The 22,426-nt window shown below is 50.7% G+C and overlaps 2 protein-coding genes across 2 annotated transcripts in view; both read right to left on the bottom strand.

The window, feature by feature from the left end:
* The window catches only part of LOC103671725 (MYCN proto-oncogene, bHLH transcription factor), a 7,840-nt gene extending 5,897 nt beyond the window's left edge, over positions 1-1,943 (bottom strand). The window contains exon 1 of the mRNA XM_040622891.1: positions 1,827-1,943. Within this exon, the coding sequence (XP_040478825.1) occupies positions 1,827-1,920 (94 nt within the window). The 5' untranslated portion in view covers positions 1,921-1,943. The remainder of the gene's footprint in view (positions 1-1,826) is intronic.
* On the bottom strand, positions 50-588 carry LOC121101083 (N-myc proto-oncogene protein; the record flags this gene model as incomplete). Its single annotated transcript, XM_040623730.1, has 1 exon — positions 50-588. A coding segment is annotated over exon 1 (417 nt), but the record flags the coding sequence as incomplete, so codon positions are not given.
* Positions 1,944-22,426: the final 20,483 nt, after the last annotated feature.

Genomic DNA, 22,426 nt, shown 5'->3' with positions numbered 1-22,426 from the left:
TGGCGCCCGCTCCCGGGGCCGGGGCGGCGGGCCCGGCGGCCGGCGGCCCGCGGCCGTGCTGCAGCTTCTCGCTCACGGCGCGCTCCAGCTTCTCGCGGGCCGAGAAGCCGCTCCACATGCAGTCCTGGAGGATGACCGGATTGGGGGTGAGGCCGCCCAGGCCCCCCAGGCCGAACGCGTCCTCCTCGGCCGGGTTACCCCACAGGTCGGCCTCGGGCAGCAGCATCTCGGTGGCCCAGTTCGGGGGCTCGGGGCTGTGCTCCGGGAAGGCACGGCTGGGCGACAGCGGGGGCGTGGGCAGCAGCTCGAACTTCTTCCAGATGTCCTCCCCCGGGGGGGTCGAGTCGGGGCCGCCGAAGTAGAAGTCATCTTCGTCCGGGTAGAAGCAGGGCTGCAGAGAGTCAAACTCAAGGTCTGGGTTCTTGCAGATCATCCCCGGCATGGTGGACGCGGTGCAGCTCGGCATCGGCTCGCCTCCTGACCGGCGAATGAGGGCTTCTTTCCGCTCAGCTCTTTTTAGTTAGGGGGGTGCTTCCTTCCCGTGGGGGGCGCGGAGGGCGGGGGCCCGCGCCAATCTCCGACACTGCAACCGACAGACACACCGGGAGAGGGTTGGCAAGCGGAGCCGAATGGGGGGGCGGGCAGTGGGCGCCCCCTCTCACCCGGCTCCTCCGTCTCCCCTACGAGCCCCCCGCCACTCCGCCTGGTGCTCCCGAAGGTGGAGGAAGTTCTGGCTCTCGCTCTCTCCCTCCCTCCTTTTGTGTACAAGCTGTCTACGACAGGGGGTGGGAGGGGGCATGCAGATGCGGGGGGTGGTGGCGTGGCTCTGCAACTTTGGAAACTGCCATTTCATTCACACTCGGCAGTGCCTGGGGGAGGGGGCTGCTCCAGGCTGCAGAATCCTAGCTCTCTCCAGCTCCCCGACAACCCAGTTGCACCACGTAGGTCCAGCTGCTCAAAGGAAGCCCAGGGCTCCAACCCAGCTACTGGGCATAAGATCTGGAGTATCCTCAATCCCTCCTTTGTAAAATTGCAACCTCGGGAGTGCAAAAGATAGCGGGGGATTTAGGAAACTTTGCAAATGGAAAACGCCTTTCTCCAGACCGAGACCAACGTCGGGCACCCAAACCCACAACCCCCCCACCCCCAAATGAGAGCAGACGCCCCTCAGCAATCCGTCCGCTGCAGGGAGAGTCCTGCCAATAGCTTATTTTGAACCTCTCTAACCCCGCCCCCACTCTTCCAAAACCCCAACAACGTCGTCTTCCTGGGAGAGGGGAGCGCCTGAACCCCACTTCCCAGAAATGGTGCAGGGTCGCCAGGAGAGCCGCGTCTCCTCCGGGCTGGAGCAGTCGTGACCCAGATTACCACCGCGGCGGCCTCGCCCTGTCTAATCCCCCTCTTCTTCCTCCAGGGGCACCCTTTGGAGAACCCCAGCGTCGGGGTGGGGACGCACCGGCTCCCCGTCAGCTCGAACACTGATAAATGTTCTAGAGAAGGGCGAATTTCTTCCCGATGAAGCCATTACACCCCCCTGGCAAAGGCTGTAAAAAGGATTAGGGCGGGTCTCTTCCACCCGGGGTGCCTTCGGGGCTGGAACTGGCTTTTCAGGGAAAACCCCGAGACGGTTTTGTTTCGGAAGCAGAAACAGTCCCCCGAGGATATTCGAGCGCCCAGTGCGCTAGCCGCGATCCCGTCCAGGGCTTGCCTTCCCGCCGCGCTCCCCGCCCGGGGGGCGCGGGGCAGTTTGCAACCCCCGCTCCTTACCTCCCGCGGACTGCTGGGGATCCAGAGGCGATTCTGCGCGGGGGTCTCCGGGTGGCCCGGGGGTGGTGGTCTTCGGGTGGCTGCAGTCTGTGCGCGCTTGCGCCTGGCTAGCGCTAGCTCGGCTCCAACCCAGTTCCCAGGAGCCCCCCGCATCCACCCAGCGCGTCCAGACAGATGACTGTCACTGGCTGCGCTTTGAAGCTCGGGGGATATTATTAACTGAAAAATCTGACACACCCGGGGGGCGGGGAGAGAAGGGGGCTGCGGCACAGACAAGGGGGAGGGAGAAAGGCAGAGGAAAGCGGCTTTACCCCGCCCTCTTGATTTCCATAAAAATCAGGGGAGGCGCCAAGGCTTTCGCGCCAAAAGCCACTTGCTTTTCTTCTTTGCAGAGAGAAGGCTGCAAAGCTGGGAAAGCCCGGGGTGTGCTACTCCCTCGCTTTTAGACCCCCGGGCTTGCACCCGGTGCACTCTGCGAACCAGCTGCGCGCCGCGCGGTGCAATGCAGCACCCACCCTGCGAGCCTGGCAATTGCTTGGCATTAAAATATTTTTTTCCGGAGGGCTCCGGGGGTGTGTACTGGGGGAGTGGGGCGGGGGGTTGGGGGAGGTGGAAGCCGAGGCTCCTCACCCAGCCCCCGCCCTGACTGCGTTTGTGTTCGGCTGAGCGCTACGCCTACGTGGAGCGAGGCCTGGCGGTGGGTTTGCTTGTGTGCGATCTGGAAGGGAGGCTAGACCTCGGTGCAGAACGGGAGGAGGAGGAGGACGCGCCCGTTGAGGAACGAGACCGCAAGATGTTTCTAGTTTTAAATTGAAAGGAGAGGGGCGCCCCCCTTGTTTGAAAATAAATAAATAACTTCAGGACGCGAGGGTGGCGCCGCGGCGGTTTCTTCGGCCGAAGGCGACACCTCGCGGAGACCGAGCAGAAAGCGGAGCTGCTGGGCCGGGTCTTGGGGACGCGAGTGGGGCCCCCCCGCCGCCCCCGCGGCACTGTCACCCAGGCCTCCCCACTGCGCGGCTTCCGAGGGGAAGGGGCGTGAGACCCGTCCCCTCGGGCTCCCAAATTAGCCTTCTCAATGCTAGTATTTTCCCGAATTATGGGGGAGCTGAGCAGGTCCGCATCGAAGTTGTGGTCCACCCCTCCTGGAGACCACACCTCGGCTCAAAACCCTGACTCCAAATGGTTGGAGGCAAAAAAGAAAAGCTGCTATCGCTGCTTCGCCTCTTGGGACCTCAGTTCCCTCACGTGTGAAGTTGGGGGTTAGTAATGGTGCTTACGTCACAGGGTGGTTTTGAGAAAGGAGCGTTGTAAGAGCGCTTCGAACCCAGCCCCCGGAGTGAGTGTCAGCCTCGGACTGCTACTACCAGAATCGGAGTCTTGCGGGGAAGTGAAGACCCCCATCCGGCTGCAGGGCCCTCTCTTATCCCACCGCCCCTGTGAAATCTTCATTTCATTCTGGTCAAGGTTATTTTACAGGTGTTAAGGGTAAGGGGAGCAGAGATCATTGCCCCTACCCCAAACCTCCCCCAGGAAAACCCCGGATCCCTTGGGCAGCCCCCTTCACAACCAAATACACCGAGAGGTGGGTTTTCCCTGGGGAAACATTCCCGCGAGTGTTTGGGGTAGGGGAACCTAACCCCCCCCCCCCACACACACACACATTGGGGCGGGAGAGCTGCTCCACCTCCCTTTTCCCAAAGTGGGAATGCGGCTCATCCCCGCCATTCACCTAGTATTCCAACTAGTTACGGATGAGGATGCAGGGGTCAAGGGGCAGCCTGTAAAATGCTCCCATATTAGCATTTGTGAAGGGCTCTTCCAACCCTTACCCTGGATGCCCACAGAATTCTGGGGAGAGAGGCAGATTCCCAGAGTTCTAGGAAGTGGCCCATGAATGAGGATGAGCTGCCCTTCTAAGCACCTTTATTATTATTATTTCTTTCACATATGTAAAACACTTCACCTTTGCAAAAGCCTTTAACACCCTCACGTCTGCTTTCCCTAACCCCCTAATCTAAACCCAGCCCTCCTGCTGTATTCTCTGCAAGCATCCTGGATTTTCCTTCAGAGCATTTACTGCCATTTGTAACTATATATGCCTGGGAATGTTTGCTCAATGCCCGCTTCCCCCATGAGGCTGCGGGGGAAACAGGCTCTGCCTCCCTCACTAAACCTGTGAGCTCTGGAAGGAGAGGCCTTGTCTGTTTTGCTGAGGAGGGGTCCTCAAAGGCAAAGCAAGGTACCTGTGTACAGCAAGTCCTTGATGAAATCGTTCAAGGCAGAGGTCCCTGAATGAGTCCTAAGGCGGCCACCTCTTCCGAGATAGTTTCTGTTTATTGGCAACAGTGGGAGAGAGAAATGAGTGTTACTCCAGAACCTTCTTCAGGCCCTCAGCAGCAGCAGCAGGGCCCAGGAAAGACACTCAGAATAGCCTGCCCTACCATTTTACCAAAATGAGAGGACTCTTAAAACAGGCCAACGTTACGACGTTTAAAAGGCCTACCCTTGTCTTCTCTCACCAGTTGTATGCCCTCCACCAGGCCGTTAAGTCTTTCGTCCCTTGATTTAAAAAAAAAAAAACAGAAGAGGAGGGGACAGGGAGACAAGAGACCAAGTTACACCGTGTGCCTCCCAGCAAATCAGGTATCCTTCCAGGACCTCAATCTCTAATCTCCTCCTTTTAATGCAAACCAGTAATTACTGACAAGTCTGAATTTGAAGGTTAACAGAATGATAAAATTCAACAAGTATTTATTGGTGCCTTCATTTGCAAATGGAAAGATAAAAGACTTTTTCCGCCAAGAATCCTGGCTACTGCTGCTTCCTAGTCTGCTTGGAGCGAAACCTCACATTTCTTTTTAAAACGTAGAAACACTCTCAGGCTACATGAATGCACGTTAAATAAATCTTCAGGTGGTTTCTACTCTGTCTCAACTCAGAGCAGAGATGAGTCGAAGAGCTCACTGTGGATTCAGAGGGACACACTCTTGAAGTAGACGGATAACACGGAGTTTGGCACAGGATTGGGTTTATAAATAAGGAGAGTTTTGAGGAGAATGTTTTGGTCTACAAATCCCTTTCTTAAAAACAAGACAAAACAAACACACATTCAGAAGGGTCCAGCCCATGACTGGCTAGGAGATCCACAACGTCTAGGTATCCCCCTTCCCCCACCTCCTGATCACGAGTGAAGGGTCTCCTGGGTCCAGGGGCCACAGTTTCTCCTAGGAACTTCACTGGGTCCCTTCCCCCAACAACAACAAAAAATGCATCTATTTTTGCTGATTAAATCCTTTTAAATCCTTGACTCTTCATTTGGAGTAAATAAGTCTAGCTCCCTGCCTTACCCAGTTGCAAAACAAAAAGCAAACAAACAACGACGACAACAACAACAACAAAGAAAAGCCTGGATTGAGTATTTAAATAGAAGTAAGAATATAAAAGTACAAGAAGAAAACAGAGATTGGAGTATTTTCTGAGAGACACAGCCCAGAAACAAGGAAGGAAAAATGGAATATATTTGACTATAAGAAAAATTAAAATTTACAGTTAAAATACACCGTTGGCAAAGTCAAAGGACAACAGTGTGATGGAAAATACTTGCCTCTTATAGAGGAGACAAAAAGTATATCCCATGTATTCAAAGAGATCCTACACGTTGAATGGAAAAAACAGCCTGATAGTAGTAGGAGTCCAGGATAAGAGTAGGTAATTCACTGCATAGGAAATGCAAATTGTTCATAAACATATGAAAAGATGCTCAGATTCACTAGTAGTCAGGGAAATGCAAATTAAATCTCAAGGAGATTAACATTTTTTTGGTCTAGCAGATTGGCCCAAGTGTTGGCAAGGCTGGGGGTGGGGGGGCGGCTCTCCCCCAGGGCTGGTGTTCTAGCTCCAGGAGTAAAATCAATCCCACTCTTCCATCTTACAAGATATAATAAAACAAAAATATGTTTACAAGAATGCGTGCTGCGGGATTTTTCCTTATAGCAACAATACTGACAACACTCTAAATGCCCATCAGTGGGAGAATGGTTGAATCCCTTGTAATGGGTCCAAGCTGCAGAATAATAGGCAGCCACTAAAAGTAATGGATTAGCTCTCTAGGTAATAACCAGGAAAATACGTGTTCTTAAGAAGGGAAATAAGCAAGGTATAGGTCAATGTGCCTGGCATTTTAATATGCACGCCCTTGAATCTGTCTCCGCAAACCCAGAGCCAATTGGGTGGAATGTGCCACAAGTTGTTAATAGTGGTTTATTTTGAAGAATGGAATCAGACAGAGGGGGAAACTCTTCTCTTTTATGATTTTTTTTAACCAGTGGGATTAGGAGCAAATTTAATTTTTTGTTTTGGTTACTATTTTTCAAAAAATATTTTTGTTACACTCCAGGAAACTTAATCATGAAGCTAATCATTTGGGGGGGGGGAGTAAAGAATCTTTTTGTGAAGCCTAAAGTCATTTCCCAAAGTTCTCTGTCGTTTCCCAGGCTAGTTGGCATGCTTTCAGACCAAAGTGGTGCTGAACTAAGGGAGCTGAGGGGGTTCAGAGACCAAGATGGGACAAAATGGCACTGGTTTAATTAGGATTAGAAGCAAGCCGACCAAAGCCATTTCAAGTACATGATGTTGTATGTGCCCAAGGCCGGACCGATTTTTTTTTTTTTTTTTTTTTTTTTTTTTTTTTGGTGACTTCTGAGGCTGGAGGATAATTTGAGATCCAGCAATGAGAGGGTTTTGGGGTGGAGAGTGTTACTGGCACAATTATGTTGAAAACAAAAATGATCCTCATTGAATGCCGATAATCTATGGATTTAGAAAAGGAGAAGTATCCGACAGGCCCTGCCCTCCCTTCACAGACTGTGATTCTGCCTTGTTTGAGGCGGGTCGAGCAGCCCCTTGCCCCAGGAAGCCTTCTCCAGGCTGAGTACATCACAGAGCCCTGGGGAAAGCGCAGAACCAGGCTGCGTGAAAATACTCTGTAAACCGCAAAGAACCATGTGGATGGAGGTGTTCTTGTTACCGTAGAACCGAAATTTCCGTTTACCTTAGGTTGTCCTGTGAAAGGCAAGCCGGAAATGCTGTCCTGGAAGGTTGCCCAGGGCCCCGGAGCCCTGGGGATGGATGAGGGCGCTAGGCTGCCCCTTTGTGAGCTCAAGGGTCTGCGCGGAGGGGAACCCAGTCTTCCAAAGAGCCCAGAGGGCTGCAAGGAATCCTCACTGCACATCCGCTCTGTGAATCCACTTGGCATTGCCCATCAGAACAAGCGAAACTGTCTACATCCCACCTTCTTTCTTGGGGACTACGCTGCCATCTCCACGACTGAATTTGGGTGTATCCTCCATCTATCACTTGAGGTTTTCAGATCCCCTCTTCAAGGGATTCGACAATAGGCGGTTGATTTGCCCATTGATTCTTGGGAATTTCAATTTCCTTCAATGCTGATGACACTCCCTAGAGCTCCCGGGACCACCCAGGCCCACCTTAACATCTGCCTGGGGGCCCTTTCAGTTTCCTTGTGTTTAAATAGTGATCAGTGATAAGCGTCTATCTGTCCATTTCCAGAAACTGCTGCTTCTGGCCTAGAAAGTCTCTTTCTTTTCTGCTTCCAGTCCTTTCCTCAGAGATCAGCTGGAGACTCCAGAAAGGAATGCTGATCTTTCCCCCAACCCTGCTTTTCCCCTCCAGCTGTCCACTGATCGCACAGACAGCCGCCAGTTTGCACAATCCACTTGTGTTCTTTATCGGGGTCCTGCTGTGGGTCACTCCCCTCACAAGGTTAGCAGATCCTGAGTGGCAGGAACCCATCCCGCCTCACCCCGGCACCTTGCACGGTGTCTGCTGCCATGAAGAATGGCAACAACCGAGCTTGGAAGCCAGCCGGGCCAGCGAGCTCTGCCAGACTGGGGAATGAGGATAGCCACTCTGAGCCTTGATGTCTTCAGCTCTAACTTAGCACTTAAGTGAGGATGACGTGGGGTAGCACCCATAAAGTCCTCGGTTTATAATGAAGGTGCAGGAATACTCGAGTTCCCTCCCTTCATTCTTGCCCCAGCCTGCCTGTGATGGGGTTCGGGGAACCCTCCATCAACAGATCACAGCATTCGGGTTCCAGGTTGAGCTCTCTGGTAGCTGATCCTCCGAGGTCCTGGGACTAGTTAGTGATCCCTTCTCCAACCAGAGCCACCCCTGGGTGGGCCCCCTACCTCTTCTTAACTTGTCCTTGACCTAAGTAACTTTGCACTTGGAGGAAGGCACTGCCAAGTCAAGGTAGCGTAAGGCAGAAACAGAGCACAAGACCACAGGGGAGAAAATGAATGTCTTCGAGCCTGGAGTTGTGAATTACTTGTTGAAGAATCTCACATTGGTCTTTTACCTCCTCTTGGCTTTACTTTCTTGGTTCATAAAATGGGAATAATGAGTCCCATTCCTGCTCTTCTTCTTCCCCTCCTCCTTCCCTCCTCCTCCCCCTCCCCCTCCTCCTCCTCCTCCTCCTCTTCTTCTTCTTCTTCTCCTTCTCCTTCTTCTTCAAGATTTATTTATTTAAGAGAGAGAGCCCCTGCAAGTGAGCAGGGGGAGGAGCAGAGAGAGAATCTCAAGCAAACTCCCCTCCGGGCTCCATCTCAGGATCCTGAGACCTTGAGATCTTGAGATCTTGATCTGAGCTGAAATCAAGAATTGGAGGCTTAACCGACTGAGCCACCCAGGCACCCCTTCTGCTCTTCCTTAAGGGAGAGATGGTATGCATGGAGTGGTGGGTTTCGATTCAGAAGTTAGGTTTAACATCCTGACACCATATTGTTTCTGTATCTCAGGCAAGTCTACTTCCATCAGCCTGTTTTCTAATCTACTAATAGGGGTAATAATATCCCTTTTATTGCAACAGAGCAGATATGAGACCCACAATCAAAATAAGACCATGCATGTTACCTTGCGTTATATTATGAGCTCCAAGAAACCGTGGGGGTGAAGGGCTTTATTTTAATGTAGCAAGTGCTTGAGAAATGGTAAAATCTCTGCACAGGAACAGTGTGGGATTCTGTGTGAAGTTACTAAGACAGGGCTGTTTGGGATGGACGCTAGAATCATCTCCCAGTATTTATGACGGTCATACTTCCTGGTGAGTGGCATCAAATCCCAAAACCTGTCAAAGGGACAGATGGCATTCTTAGCACAAGAGAGGAAACCAATTAGAAGTTAAAATACAGAAAAATGGGAACTTGTAAATGCGAACAAATTGTTTCAGTGTGGAGGACTGTGCTATTTTCCCTGACACTTGCTAAGGAAGGTTTCCGTCTGGTTCGGCAATGCTCATGGGGCACTGGCTGTTAGCGTCTAAAGAAATCTCACAAACCCTCTCTTCTAATCCCCTTGATTTCAAACTTTCATACCTAACCCAAGCTGTCAGGCAGATGCTGACAATTGCACCTTGTCACTTGGACATCGACGGTTTCTTTGCAGCTCAGAAATGGGCACTAAGTGCTAGGCTTTAAGAAGCAATTTCGAAATACGATACTTGTATTCATTTAGTCTATCAACAAACATTTATATATGATTTATAACTTCTGCGCTCAAAGTACCAAAAGCCAGTGGGGGTGATAGACAAAGACCTTTATAGAAAAGTTCAGGTGAACTTACTTTGTGCTATCACATATTGTGTGCACAGAGGAATGAGCTTTCGCCTCGACACAGGGGAGTGGAAACATGGCTTCACAGACTGGGAGACATTTAAGCTGCGGGATGAGAAACAGGAGTTTGCCCAGGAGGTAAGGGGAGACAGAGTTGTATTGATCAGGAAGGGTGAGGGTGCGCTGCAGTAACAGACAGCCCCCAAATCTCACTGGCTTCATATAACCAAGGTTTAATTTTGGTTCCCATTACATGTGACAGCGTCCTTATTAGATAAGCAGCCCCTCATGAAAAAAGACCACGGCAAAAAATATATCCAGAGTGCAGCTGTTAAACTTTTTGTTGAAACTTCCCATTGGATTAAGATGGCCACCAGCTGGCCAAAACAGTATGGGAAAGAAAGAGGAAAAGCGTGGCTGGACCAAAGAGTCCTCACAAGCTGAAGGTACTGAAAGTAAGCTGGAGAGAAAGAGGTATTCTGAAGAGAGTTGCGTCTGTGGCTAGAGCTGATAGGAATCCGATTATTCCCGGGGGTAGAAGCCCAGGCCTGTCCCTGAGCCCACTGCACTCTCACCGTTCCTCTGAACTCCCTTGTGCCATCAACACAAAATTCACAATTGACTCAAGAGTGTCACTTATTAGACCTTTGAAGTTTTCATGATGTATAGTCATACCTGGCACAAAGGAAGTGCTCAGTAAATATCTGTGGAATGAGTGAATGAATTCTCTTCTCCTCAAGCAAGACTGACTGATCTTCTCTAAGTATGCTTGGAATGTCAGGACCAGCATCCTAATGAAAAGTGAGGCAACAGACCTGTGGTTCTCGAATTTGGTTTTAGTAGCAAAATCCTTTATTAAAAAAAATAATAAATAACGTTTACACTAAGCCCAGCTTTTTAAAGAATGAGATGAAAGTGGACTGGTTGGGGTGGATTGGGAAGAGGGGACCCTGGACCCCACGTTCTCGGCCTCCTTCTGGCTCCCTCTAGAGGAACTTCAGGGCATCTTGAGGATTTTCAAACCCAGACTGAAGGCCACTCCTTTAGATAAATCCAATCACACAAACAACAAAAGCCCAGCACTTTCTCAGGAAACCAACAGACACGTCTGGCTTCCATCTCTTCTTCCCGTTGAAAGCTGCAGTTGTCCCCATTCCCCTCTGAGGGGCTTGGGGTTGTGGTGCATTTAGCTCCACAATAAGGACTGAAATGTTCCAAAGAGCTTATGTGTGTTTTCAGGAGGAGAGGGCTGAGAGAAGCCACGGGCTGCGGCCTCCTCCTTATGGCTCGCCCTGCAGGCCCGGGGTCTGGGCCTCCTCCAGAGAACAAACTCACTAAGCAAGGCTCCCTGTGCCTCCTGAGGGCAGGAGTCCTCGTATCTGTCACCTTTCCTGCAGAGTCGACTTCAGGTCCAAAGGAAGACAGTGTTTCTCTCCATCTGAGACTCATTTCTCACAGTCCAGGCTGCAGAGAAGGGAAGGCGGCTTGCCAGGCAGCTCCCCCCGCCGGCCCACACCATTACAGACGACAGTGGCAGTCCGTTCCATGAGCAGCCTTCCAGGGCCTGCTCCCAGCACTGCCAAGGACAGCCAGACCTGCAGGGCTCTTATCATGCTCTCAGGGGGGCAAAGTCGGCTTGTCTCCTAGCCGTGGCAGCTCCCCAGACCTCTGCTGACAGGACACGGTTCACATCTCCGTGAACTTTATGAACATCACCGTCTGTACCAGAGGGAGTCTCTCGTCCCCTCTTCCTCATTCTGCTCCATGAAAACCCCAGGTCAGCCTTAGATGATGCCAGGCTCTCCACTCACCTCTGAAACTACTAGGACGAGGGTGGGGATTTTCATGCTGGGAACTCGGGGTCGACTGAGGTTCCCTCCCCTGCTCTGCACTCACCGAGGCCCCAGCTACCCCAGTGTCACACCAGGGAGCGCTCCTCTGGCTCAGGCCACGCTCCAGGCAGCCAGGACAACAGCGTCCCACACACACGGGGGGGGGGGGGGGGGGGGGGAGAGTGGATGTGCCCAGCTTGGGACAGAAGCCCGGATGCCAGACCCGTGCAGGGTCCACTGTCCTGCATTTGGTGATTTCTAACAGGGCACTGGCACCTCAAAGGTGCTCACGAAACACTGGACCCTTTACGAACAGTGTTTGGATGAAGAGAAGCCCAGCCCTCAGCCTGATGTCCTGGACCGGCATTCCTCCGAAATAGGAAGTAGCCTCAGCTCTGCATTAGACACGAGGTCAGAGGCCAATCTACAGTCCTCATGGGTCCATTTATTGAGCACCTGCTACAACATAGGCTGAGTGCCAGGCACTTGATAGATTTTTCTCACTCAACCTGCTCTCTAACTTTGCAAGGTTAATTATTTTCATACCCATTTTCCATCTGAAGAAGCTAGGGCCGAAGGTCACCCTGTTAATAAGTGGCAGAGCCAGAATTCAAAACCCGCACAATCTGACTCCATCTGACCAAAGTACACATTTGTCTCTAAAAGCACCTCTCTGCACGTTCCCACGTGTCGTCTGAAAGACTGCATTAAACCTCATAAATATAATTAAAACTTTCTACTTTCTTTTTTTAAGATTTTCTTTTTTTAAGTAACCTCTACACGCAACGTGGGACTCAAACTCACAATCCTGAGATCCACAGCCACATGTTCCACCGACTGAGTCAGCCAGGCGCCCCTAAAAATTTTAAAATGAATATATATATGTATATATATATATATATTTGTGCATGCAACCTGATTTTTATTTTATTTTTTTAAAGGTTTTATTTCTTTATTTGAGAGAGAGAGAGAGAGATAGCAAGACAGAGCACGAGTGGGGAGGCGAGGGAGAAGCAGGCTCGACGCAGGGCTCGATCCCAGAAGCCTGGGATCACGACCTGAGCCAAAGGCAGATGCTTAACCAGCTGAGCCACCCAGGCGCCCTGCGCCCTGATTTTTGAGTGAATAATCAATATAGCATGTTAACTCTCTTCCCCAGCCATTGACCTTGTCCCCCCTAATGAGCAAGGGCAGAGGTAAATCTTAGGGTCTGCTGTCCTTTATGAAAATGACATCAAAGGGAAGGCATGGCAACTTACTTACCTGTTCAGGATGCCTTCTCAAAGATTCCTCAAAGCCTGCAAGTCTGTGGACTTCTAGCCGCACAATGTGGAAAGAAGTCTGGTAGGGAACTCCTGAGAGCCCCATCCTCATGTCATCACTGAGGGCAGAATGTAGTATCTAGAGGGTCTGTTAATTTCACTATAGGACTCAGTTCTCAAGGGACTCCTCAGATCAGAAGGGAAGTTCTCTTTCTTTCAAAGATTTATTTATCTATTTGAGAGAGAGAGAGCACGAGAGGGTGGAAGAGGGAGAGAGAATCTCAAGCAGACTCTGAGTTGAGCGCAGAGCCCCACCCCGGGCTAAGTCTCAGGACCGGGAGACCACGACCTGAGTCAGAAGCTTAACCGACTGCCCCACGCGGGCGCCCCAAAGTGAAGTTTTCCGTGTTGTTTCGGAGTGTGAAATGTACAAGCGACGAGAGGAAGTGACTAGGAACTCCTTTCCGGTACAACATAAAGAATTTGGTAACCATTGCAAGAGGCCAACAGTGGGTGGGACTGTCTTGGTAGGCATTGAGATGCCTGTCCCTTAAAGGATTCAAAAAGAAATGAGTGGAGCCTCAGACCTGCTATAGAAGGAATTTTGCACAGAATTTGAGAATAAATTCTGTGATTCTCAACTGCGTGCTTTGCATTTTTATTCATCGTTGATAAGACTAATACGTGGCCTTAGGGGAGGACGACCCTGAGGTGAGACGTCCTATTGTTCAAATTCATTCTGCAGTTGTAGTGCTGGGTTATGAAACCGGTTAGTTTCTGAAGGTTTGGATTTTAAAGACCATCAATCAATTGTTTGGTCCTAATTAATTTTGCTTGAGAACATCTGACATGTTAACAGAAGTAGCAATTAAAATTGAATGGTGGTGTAATCACCATCTCAAATATTTAAACAATGTGATTATATAATATCTATCAACAGAGTGAAAAAAAAAAACCCGCACTCAGGGAAATAGATGTGAAGGGAAAATAAGTATTGCTTCAGGGGTTGGAAAATGCAATTTCTTCTTATGCCTCCCAGATCTTCAAGGTACAAGACAACAAGACAAGCTCTTGCTGGCCCCTCATGCTGACTTCTGACAGTGGTGAGCCCCCAGAGGCCCCACACCTTGGGTACTCGGAGCTGAAATACGCCCCGCAGTTGTCTGCTCCGATCCTAATCAGACAAAGGATGTTCTGTGTTTTCCCTGAATGTGTCAGACTGCGTGGGGTCCTCCAGATCATCCCCTGAGCCTGGGGCTGAAATATTGGGGGCGGGGGGAGGTTCTCATTCAGCCCAGGACAGATTTATTGAGAGTTTACTATGCACCCACGGAAACTTCCAGATGTCTCTTTGCATCCCTACCTTATTTCCTAAAAACATCACACCCATCTATTTGATGCTTACAGGGATTGCCTCCTGGAATCCCGGAGATACACGGCAGTCAGCGTGTTCCAGACTGAGCTCCTTACCTTTCCCCTCCAGCTTGCTCCTCCTGCTGATTCCCTTTTTCAGTCATGGCATCACTTGTGACCCACATCAGAAGCCTGGCAGTCAGGCTCATCTCCTCCTCTTTCGTTCTTTTTTTTTTTTTTTTTAAGATTTTATTTATTTATTCGACAGAGATAGAGACAGCCAGCGAGAGAGGGAACACAAGCAGGGGGAGTGGAAGAGGAAGAAGCAGGCTCATAGCGGAAAAGCCTGATGTGGGGCTTGATCCCGGAACGCCGGGATCACGCCCTGAGCTGAAGGCAGACGCTTAACCGCTGTGCCACCCAGGCGCCCCTCTCCTCCTCTTTCTTTATCTTGCCTTTTTGCGGTGACCATATTGTTTTATTTCTACTTCCACCCAGGGCTTATAGAAGGTACCAGAATGTCCATGCCGTATCTGATGCTAGCTCTACTTTGGGCTAACCCTAGACTATAATGGGAAGGACAGAATTGTCCTGGATGTTGGTAGGTCAGTCCTTCCATACCAGTTGGTAATGAGTCACAATTGCCCTGGAACCTCTGGCCCTTCCCAGGATCTAGCCACCAAAGGACTAAGGTCCGGCACAGCAAGGGCCCTGCAGGGACTTGAGCCTGCAAAGGTGAGTTTTGATTGGCTGGTGCCTAAGTGGGACCATGTATCCGTATCTGACCACCATGCTCATGGCTCATGGATGGCTTACCTGCTAGGGCATAGTAAGCCCCTTGCCTAAAACCCACTGTACCTTAAGGGGCCCATAAAAATATCTTATGTTCAATGTCTTTTAGAATCAGAAGGGAAAAAACCCTTGAAGATAACAATAATGAATATATAATCATGAATTGTGTCCAGCTTACATTTGTCTTTGTACCAACATAGCCATCAAATATAATTTTTAAGTGTTTTTAGTGGGTGGGGCCTACAAGAACAAGAGCAAACTCAGTTCACAACCCATCCTCACTCTCCCCACCCATCTCTCCTCTCTGCAAATACGGGATTTTATTTTATCATGCCTCCCTTTGTTTACTGCCTTCCTCTTTGCCTCACTTTGCCACCAGCCACATGTGCTGACCAGCCACTGGGTGCCCATTCTGGGGATCTGGAAATAAACAAGACACTCTAGTGTATTGGATTTTGGAGGGCTGACGAGGATTGGATTGTGGTGAATCGCCCGGGTTGTGGGAAGTGTTTGGATCCGGACGGAGACCGACTCCCAGGTGAGCCATCCATCTAGAGAACTGCTGCTACCCACCTCAGGGGAGCGGGTCCATGGCATCCGCTGAACAGTCGCCTTGTGAGGGGTGGGAAAAGCGTAGCCAGGGGTGCTGGGATGTGCTATGGCTGTGGACGCTTCGGTGAGCCACCTTTTTCCTCGTGGCCCTCCCCTCTGCCCAGGCCAGTCACCGGACTGGTGTTTAGACCTTGGCCAGAAGGAAGGCAGGCATGTGGATGGTTGGCCAAGCATGATGGTGGCCTGCTAGTCCAGCAGCTCCTGCATCCCGAGACAGCACCCCTCAGTCCCCGTCTCCCCACCCACACTGCATTCCAGCCCCAAAGGCTGTTCTTACTCCACACATTGCCCGTGTTTTCACATCTCTGGGCCACCTCTTCTCTAGTTCTGAAGTCTTACTTGTCCATCAAAGCCCTCGAAGGTCTTCAATGAAAGTCAACTGTATTCCACCAGTTGGAATGATTTAAAACTTGCCCTGTGTTCGCAAAATACACAACACATTCAAAAACGTATGCGACAGTTCTTTGATATTTTGTCACGACTTACAGTTCATTGTATGCAGGTGTCTTGCTCACTAGGAAGACCTCTTTGAGAGGCATGACCATGTGTGATCTTTGCCTCTGCAGAGACCGGCCCGACCCATCAAGGAAGCTTATTCTCAGCAAATGCTTGTAAATGACTCACCCCTACCGGGGTCTAAAAGTGCAATGAATCCTGGACCAAGTTGCTCATGCTTCATTTGCCAAATTCTGCCTGTATTGTGGCTCTTCTTCCTCAGAACCAACCAGAAGATCAGAAGTAGGACTGAACTACTGGCATCCAAGACAAATACATCCTTTCCGTTACATTCTACGTTTAGCCCAGCATAGAGCTTGCATCAGATAAGACCTCACAAGGCTCTCAGATGATTAACGTGATTCTCCATCAGCAACAGGTGAGCAAGGAACCCCACTCTTCCTTTACCTCGAGGCACGATGGAGATGCTCTTCCCAAGGCCTCCCAACACTCTCCTAATGGGAAATTTCTACTCACCCTTGAAGACCCATTTCTCCTCTGGGAAGCCATCCTGAGCTTTGTCAGAAACAGTTAATTGTTTCTTCCTCTGCGTTCCCAAAATACCTCCCTCTTGCCTCTGTTACACTGTTCCGCACATTTATTAAAATGACCTCCCTGCCTATTTGTTTTTTTCCAGTATGCCAGACGCATATGGCAGTTACTTCTGGGAGCAATGTTTTAAAAGGAGACAGACTACAAAACACCCAGAAGAGAGCAGCCAGGGGTGAGGAAGGACCTGGAAACCCGTGCCCCATGAGGTGACCATATGTTGCGGTCGGCCCAGGACATCGCTGGTTTACGCGTGTTGCCTTGGTGTAATTATTAATAGCACTCACTCTCACTCTCAGAAATGTCCTAGTTTGGTCCATAAACTATGTAGTCAGCCTACTGTGAGGAAGAAGTCAAAAGTTGTTCAATCCAAAGGAGTTTTGGGGAACCCATCCTTGTCTTCAGGTAACTACAGGGCCACATGCAGAGTGTGGCCAGGGTGTTCTGTGTGGCCTCAGAGGGGACCCAGGACCCACAGGCAAGGATGATGTAATGACAGGCTCTCCACCATCTGTTTTGTTTACTGTTGGGCACCCAGGACTTGGCATCATTCCTGGAATACATTAATCTCTTGATAAATATCTGTGGGAGGGAAGCAGGAGAGGAAAATCTCCAGCAACTGAGCTCAATACATTGAAGGCCAAGTGCTCCCGTCAATGCAAGTGCCCATCAGAGGCTGAGAGGCCCCTCGCTGGAAGGGGCAGGACAGGTGTTATGGGCTAAATGATGCTCCTTCCTGCCTTCCGAAAAAAGACACCCTGGAGTCCTAACCACCAGTACCTCCAAATGCAACTTTCTTTGGCGATAGGGTTGCTGCAGATGTCGTTAGTGAATATGAGGTCATACTGGAGTCGGGTGAGGCCCTAGTCCAATATGACTGATGTCCTTCTGAGAAGACGGCCATGCCAAGACAGCGACGTGCAAGGAGGACACCATGTGAAAACAAAAGCAAAGACTGGAATGGTGTCGTTGTAAGTCAAGAAGTCCCAGATGTTTCCAGAAAACTACCAGAAGCTAGAAAAGGCCAGGAAGGATTCTCCTCTATAGCTTTCAGAGAGAACCTGGCCTTGCCAACACAGGGATTTCGGACTTCCAGCCGCCAGAACTATGAGAGCATACATTGCCGTTGCTTTAAGCCACCCACTTTTTGGTGCTTTGTTTGGGCAGCCCTGGGAACGTCAGACAGAAAGAATATGCCTTGGGTGGGCAGGTGAGTGCAATGATCCCAGGGGTCTCTGTCCTAGTGGACTGGCTGCACTTCTGTCTCCGAGTCAGGCTGGCAGTGATGGGTTGGCCTGTCACGCTGCACGGTCCCACTGAGGCTCTGTCTAGCTCTGGATAGGTAGCCTGCACTGGGGAGCAGGGCACAGGCTCACTGAGGCCAACTGCAATGCCAGTGTCCTCACCCCCTTCTCTGTCCAGCTGGCCATGGGCTCGGCGATCTTTGACCCCGAAAACGTCATAACTTGAGCAAATTCATAAAGGCAGCCAAGTTCACCCCCTTCTTGGCAACCCAGATTCCAGGCCCAGGAAGGGATGCAGGGTACACAGCCCTTACTCCTTTCTTTCTGCACACATTCCAAGTTAATTCCCACCAAGGATTGCCTCCCACCTTGTTGCCCATGCCCCCCAGATCTCATCCTTCTATTCCCTCTGGACTCCACTCGGAGGCATGTATTCCACAAGCGTCGTATCTAAAACAGCATCCTGCCACTGTGTCCCTTGGCCCTGTCCCGTTCTTCGTAGCCCTTACTAGCAACAGAAATTATATACGTGTGAGCTTGCTGCTTGACGGTCTCCCTGCTAGAACGTAACAGCACACTGTTCAGAAGCTAGCCAGTGCTCAGTAAGCACTGCGGAAAGGAATGACTGAGTAAAGTTACATTCAAATTGAACTTTTTCAGCTTGTTGGAGTGTGTTCCCGGCAGAGGGAAGAGCAATGAAGATGCTCAGAGGTAAGACTGTCATGGTCAGGACAGAAGTTCAGTATGGGGGGAGGGGAAGAAGGGACTGAGACAGGCTCTCGGAGAGAAAGCAGAGTCCTGGGGGCCGTGCTCAGCTCCGCTGGAGCTCAGCCTGGCCCTGGTCGGTCCAACGACTGCCTTGTACATCTTTCTATTTCCTGCCTCTTTAATGACCTACCTGCCTGGGGCAAGGGCCAAAGAGGACCAGGCTCTGGCTTCTTTGGGCTTATCCTGGCATCCCGCTGCCTCAAATTCGTTTTAGAAGGCAGGTAAGGGTAAGCGTTGAATAATGATCACGTGTCTGTGTAAGGATACCGTACATCTTTAGAAAGGGGAAAGAGATGTAGGACTTATTTCCAACAGCCCAGGCTAGCTTCTTTACAGCTGTGGTATCCTTTAATCCCCCAAACAACCTGAGGCAAGGATTACTCCCTCCATTTTACAGATGAGGAAACTGAGGCCGGGAGAAGCTAAGTAACTTACCTATGGTCACCCAGCTAGTAACCCAGGATTCCGATCTAGCTTTTCTGACTCCAAAGCCTGTCTTCTCTCTCCTGGATTACACGGTGCCCTCCCAGATCTCTGGCTCTGACTCCATGGTCCTGCAGGAGGCCTTCAACCTGGCGTTCGAAGGTGACCCTGGGCACATCAGTTGCTTTGCTGAGTCTCACTTCCTTTATTCAAAATGGGACCAGTGATCCCAGCCCTGACAACTTCACTGGGTGGAAAAATGTCTCTGAAAAAGTTCGGTAGACTAAGTGACCATCCATCCAGGATTTGACATTGAACCATACCCCAAACAAAGAGGGTATTTATTTCCAGCACTTCATTGTGTGCTCTTAACTTCTGGGGTGAAGGTGGGCTGTAGGACCCTCCCTTCTGTCCCCCGTCCTATCCTATCCTTTTTTAAAAAAGATTTTATTTATTTATTTATTTTAGAGAGAGAGAGAGCAGGGGGAGGAGCAGAGGGAGGAGAGAATCTTAGGCAGGCTGCGGGCTCAGCGCAGAGCCCAACATAGGGCTTGGTCTCATGACCCTGAGATCCTGACCTGAACCAAAATCAAGAGTCCAACATTCAGCTGAACTGAGCCACCCAAGCACCTCCATCCTATCCTAGCTCTAGCTCTATCCTAGCTGTAAAGGAAAGCCCCGAGGGGAGAGCTGAAACAACCAAGGCCATAGAAGGGACACCCAGACCTCCTGCCACTGGCAGTCTGGAGAGTTCTAGATTTCTCGAGTTGGCCGAGAGCGCCAGGCCCCTCCTGAGAAGCAGATCTGCATGTCACACTGTAGACCGTGGAAGCAGACACAGGGCCATCAGAGAACTCATCTACCGAGTTTCTTGGCTTCACTAGACTCTGTGATAGATGGAAAGCCCTTGAACTTCACTTGATTAGGTTGCTTAATCTAGACCAGCCTCCATGTCCCCTTCTAGACGACTGGGGTAATTTTGGCACCCATCTACCTCCTATAGTCCTTACAAGTATTATAACGTCTGCACAGTGCCTGGCCCACGAGAGGCAGGGACGGGTGATCATTGCTATTAACTACCTGTTAATAATAATAATTACTGTTAGTAATAATAACTACTGTTATTAACTACCACTGTATGGGCCTCATAGTAGGTGCTCAATAAAAATGTATATAAGGAATGAAAAATAAGGTCAAAGTACTCCCTTTAATTCCCATTTGTATTCGCCCCAGAGCCGGGGGGGTGGTGGTGGGGGGAAATCCAACATATCTGATGTTTAGAAATGTGACATCCAAAAATGTCTGTTTTCAAGTCACATTGCTTTCCTTTCCTGAAGCTGTCAGAGCTGGAATTACGTAGTAACCGTGGCCAGCTTTTTGGGAGATGGGTCTGTGGGGGAGAGATCTACTCAGATGAAAAAGATAGCACACCAAACACGTGGCCCCACGCGGGGATTATGTCATCCAGCACGGCAGCCCAAGTGAGGACGAATTTCCCTTGTACCTGACAATAACATTTTTTTCAAAATAAAATATGTCGAGGTTGAGAAGTTTATCTTGGCGGAGCTTTGTACCATTAACTCAAGATTAAATGCATCCTGTCCAAATTCTTTTGCTACTTGTAATTGGGGCCTCAGGCTCTTAGTCTCCAGATGTTGACTCTATGGATGTCTCAGGAAAGGAAGCTAATTGTTTTTCCCATTAGAAGTGTCCAAAGTGGGGCTACGGTGGCTGTCCCCGTGCACGCCTGCACTCCCCCAGAGCCCCTTCAGGGCCAACGTGCTCATTCCCCAGCTACCCGCAACGTCGCCTGCCGATGGCTCCCAGCTGAGCACCCCCTACACACACCGCCCTTGGCTGAAGGACATCGTCATCTTGGAAGTCATGGCCCCTCCTGCTTCAGTCTGTGGAGAGCCACCTCAGCTCTAGACTTCCCACGAGATGAGCTGGGCCCTTGTTGCCAAGGTGCTGGAGTTCAAGTTCCCTGGCGAACTTCCTTTACTGCCCCCCCCCCCGGGGGGTTGATCCCGACAGCATTCACCGATAAACTTACCACGCACATGTGGTCTGGGAAGCCGACTCTGCTTGGGATTTTGGAGTTAGACCGCTCACCAGCCAGTGGCCATGAGGACCCCGTCACCGTGGTGGAGCCTGACGGCCAGGTGAGCCGAGCAATCGTTCCGAGTCCCGTGATGAACTTGAATGGAGTATCTATGGACAGGGAAGCCCTTGGAGCGCAAGGTCTCAGGTCTCTAGGAAGCTGGCAGTGGGGAGGAACAACGGAGCGCGATGGCCGTTGCTGAGAACCACTGATGCACTTGAGAAGGACGGTGGAAGGCTGGGGGCGATTAATCAATAAGGTCAAGTGTGACAGTCGGAGGACTCTCCTGGTCGCAGATAGAGACAATCATCTCCTGTAGCCTGAGGGCAGAAAAGGCTGAGTATCAGGTTCGGGACTTAATTATCAGGTAGTAGAGCTCCAGAGATGACCGAATTCTCAAGCCCAGTGAGGCCGCTGTAGCAGGGTCAGGGTCCTCGCGCAGGGGGCCAGCATGGTTCAAGCACCCCCACTGCCCGGCTGCTGCCATCCCTCCTCACAGGTGCCGTTCCCAAGAGCCCTCGCCAATAGTCTTCCGGCACCTTCAGGGTCACCCTCCCAGGGATCCCCCTCCCACCCGATAGACCCCCCACAGCCGTCCGCAGGCTGGAACGCTCTGCTCTTCTGCCTTCCCCCAGCTTGTCATTCAGGCATTAGCTCAGACATCGCGTCCTCAGAGGCCCTCCCTGACCACCTGCTCCCGTGTACCCCGTGCCACTCGAGCCCGGCTGTCCCTCACGGCGCCCCGTCCGGCTGGCTGCACAGCCCTAATGAGCACCTGAAACCTTTCACTCACTTACTTTACTTCTCAGATCGCTCCCGCGAGTGCAAGTTCACCAAGACCCAGCCCAGGTTCAGTGTCATCTGCGGGCCATGTCAGGGTTTTGGAAAGGAAAAAAAAAAAAAAAAAATAGCGAAGGTGGGAGAGAAAAAAGAGAGGGGACAAGGAAGGACGGAAGAGTGTTGGGTTCAAATTCTGGCTTTGGTGAGCTCGGAAAGATTCTTTGACCTCTCTTGGCTTTGATTGCATTTCTGTTAAAGGGGGATATGAATTATTTTTGGAATTCAATGAGATGTTATGTGGGAAGGACCCAATTTCCAGCCTTTTCCCTGGAAACTTAGGATGTTCTCTTTAGGATGGCATTCGACTCCTTCTCATTTCCCTTCTCACTCAGTCTGTCCCCTTTCACTTCTTGCTTCCTTCTGAAGGAGAAATAGCTAGAAAATGGAAGTTTCCAAATGGAGATGTTTTTGAGGTTAAGTTGTAGGCACGAGAAGGCAGCCTATTAGCAATATTAGCAATGTCAGGAATCTTGTATCAGCCTTTGACGTGTGTGTGTGTGTGTGTGTGTGTGTGTGTATGAGATTGCGATGTGTGTGTTGTGTGTATGTCATTGCTGGTGGTGTGTGTGTGTGTTGGCAGTGGTGGGGTGGTGTGTGTCTGTGTTGGCATGGTGGTGCGTGTGCACACACGCGTGCACGGCGGTGCTGGAGGGCTCTAGCCCTTCCCGTGCTCACGGGTACCAGCTCTCAGGAAGCTGGGCCCCCAGCCCGGAGGGGCCGCGGTGATTTCCCAGGGAAGGCCGTCCCGGGCACTGCG

Source organism: Ursus maritimus, unplaced genomic scaffold, assembly GCF_017311325.1.
Source record: "Ursus maritimus isolate PB19 unplaced genomic scaffold, ASM1731132v1 scaffold_6, whole genome shotgun sequence".
Taxonomy (NCBI): Eukaryota; Metazoa; Chordata; class Mammalia; order Carnivora; family Ursidae; genus Ursus; species Ursus maritimus.
This window is presented reverse-complemented; position numbering and strand designations above follow the sequence as displayed.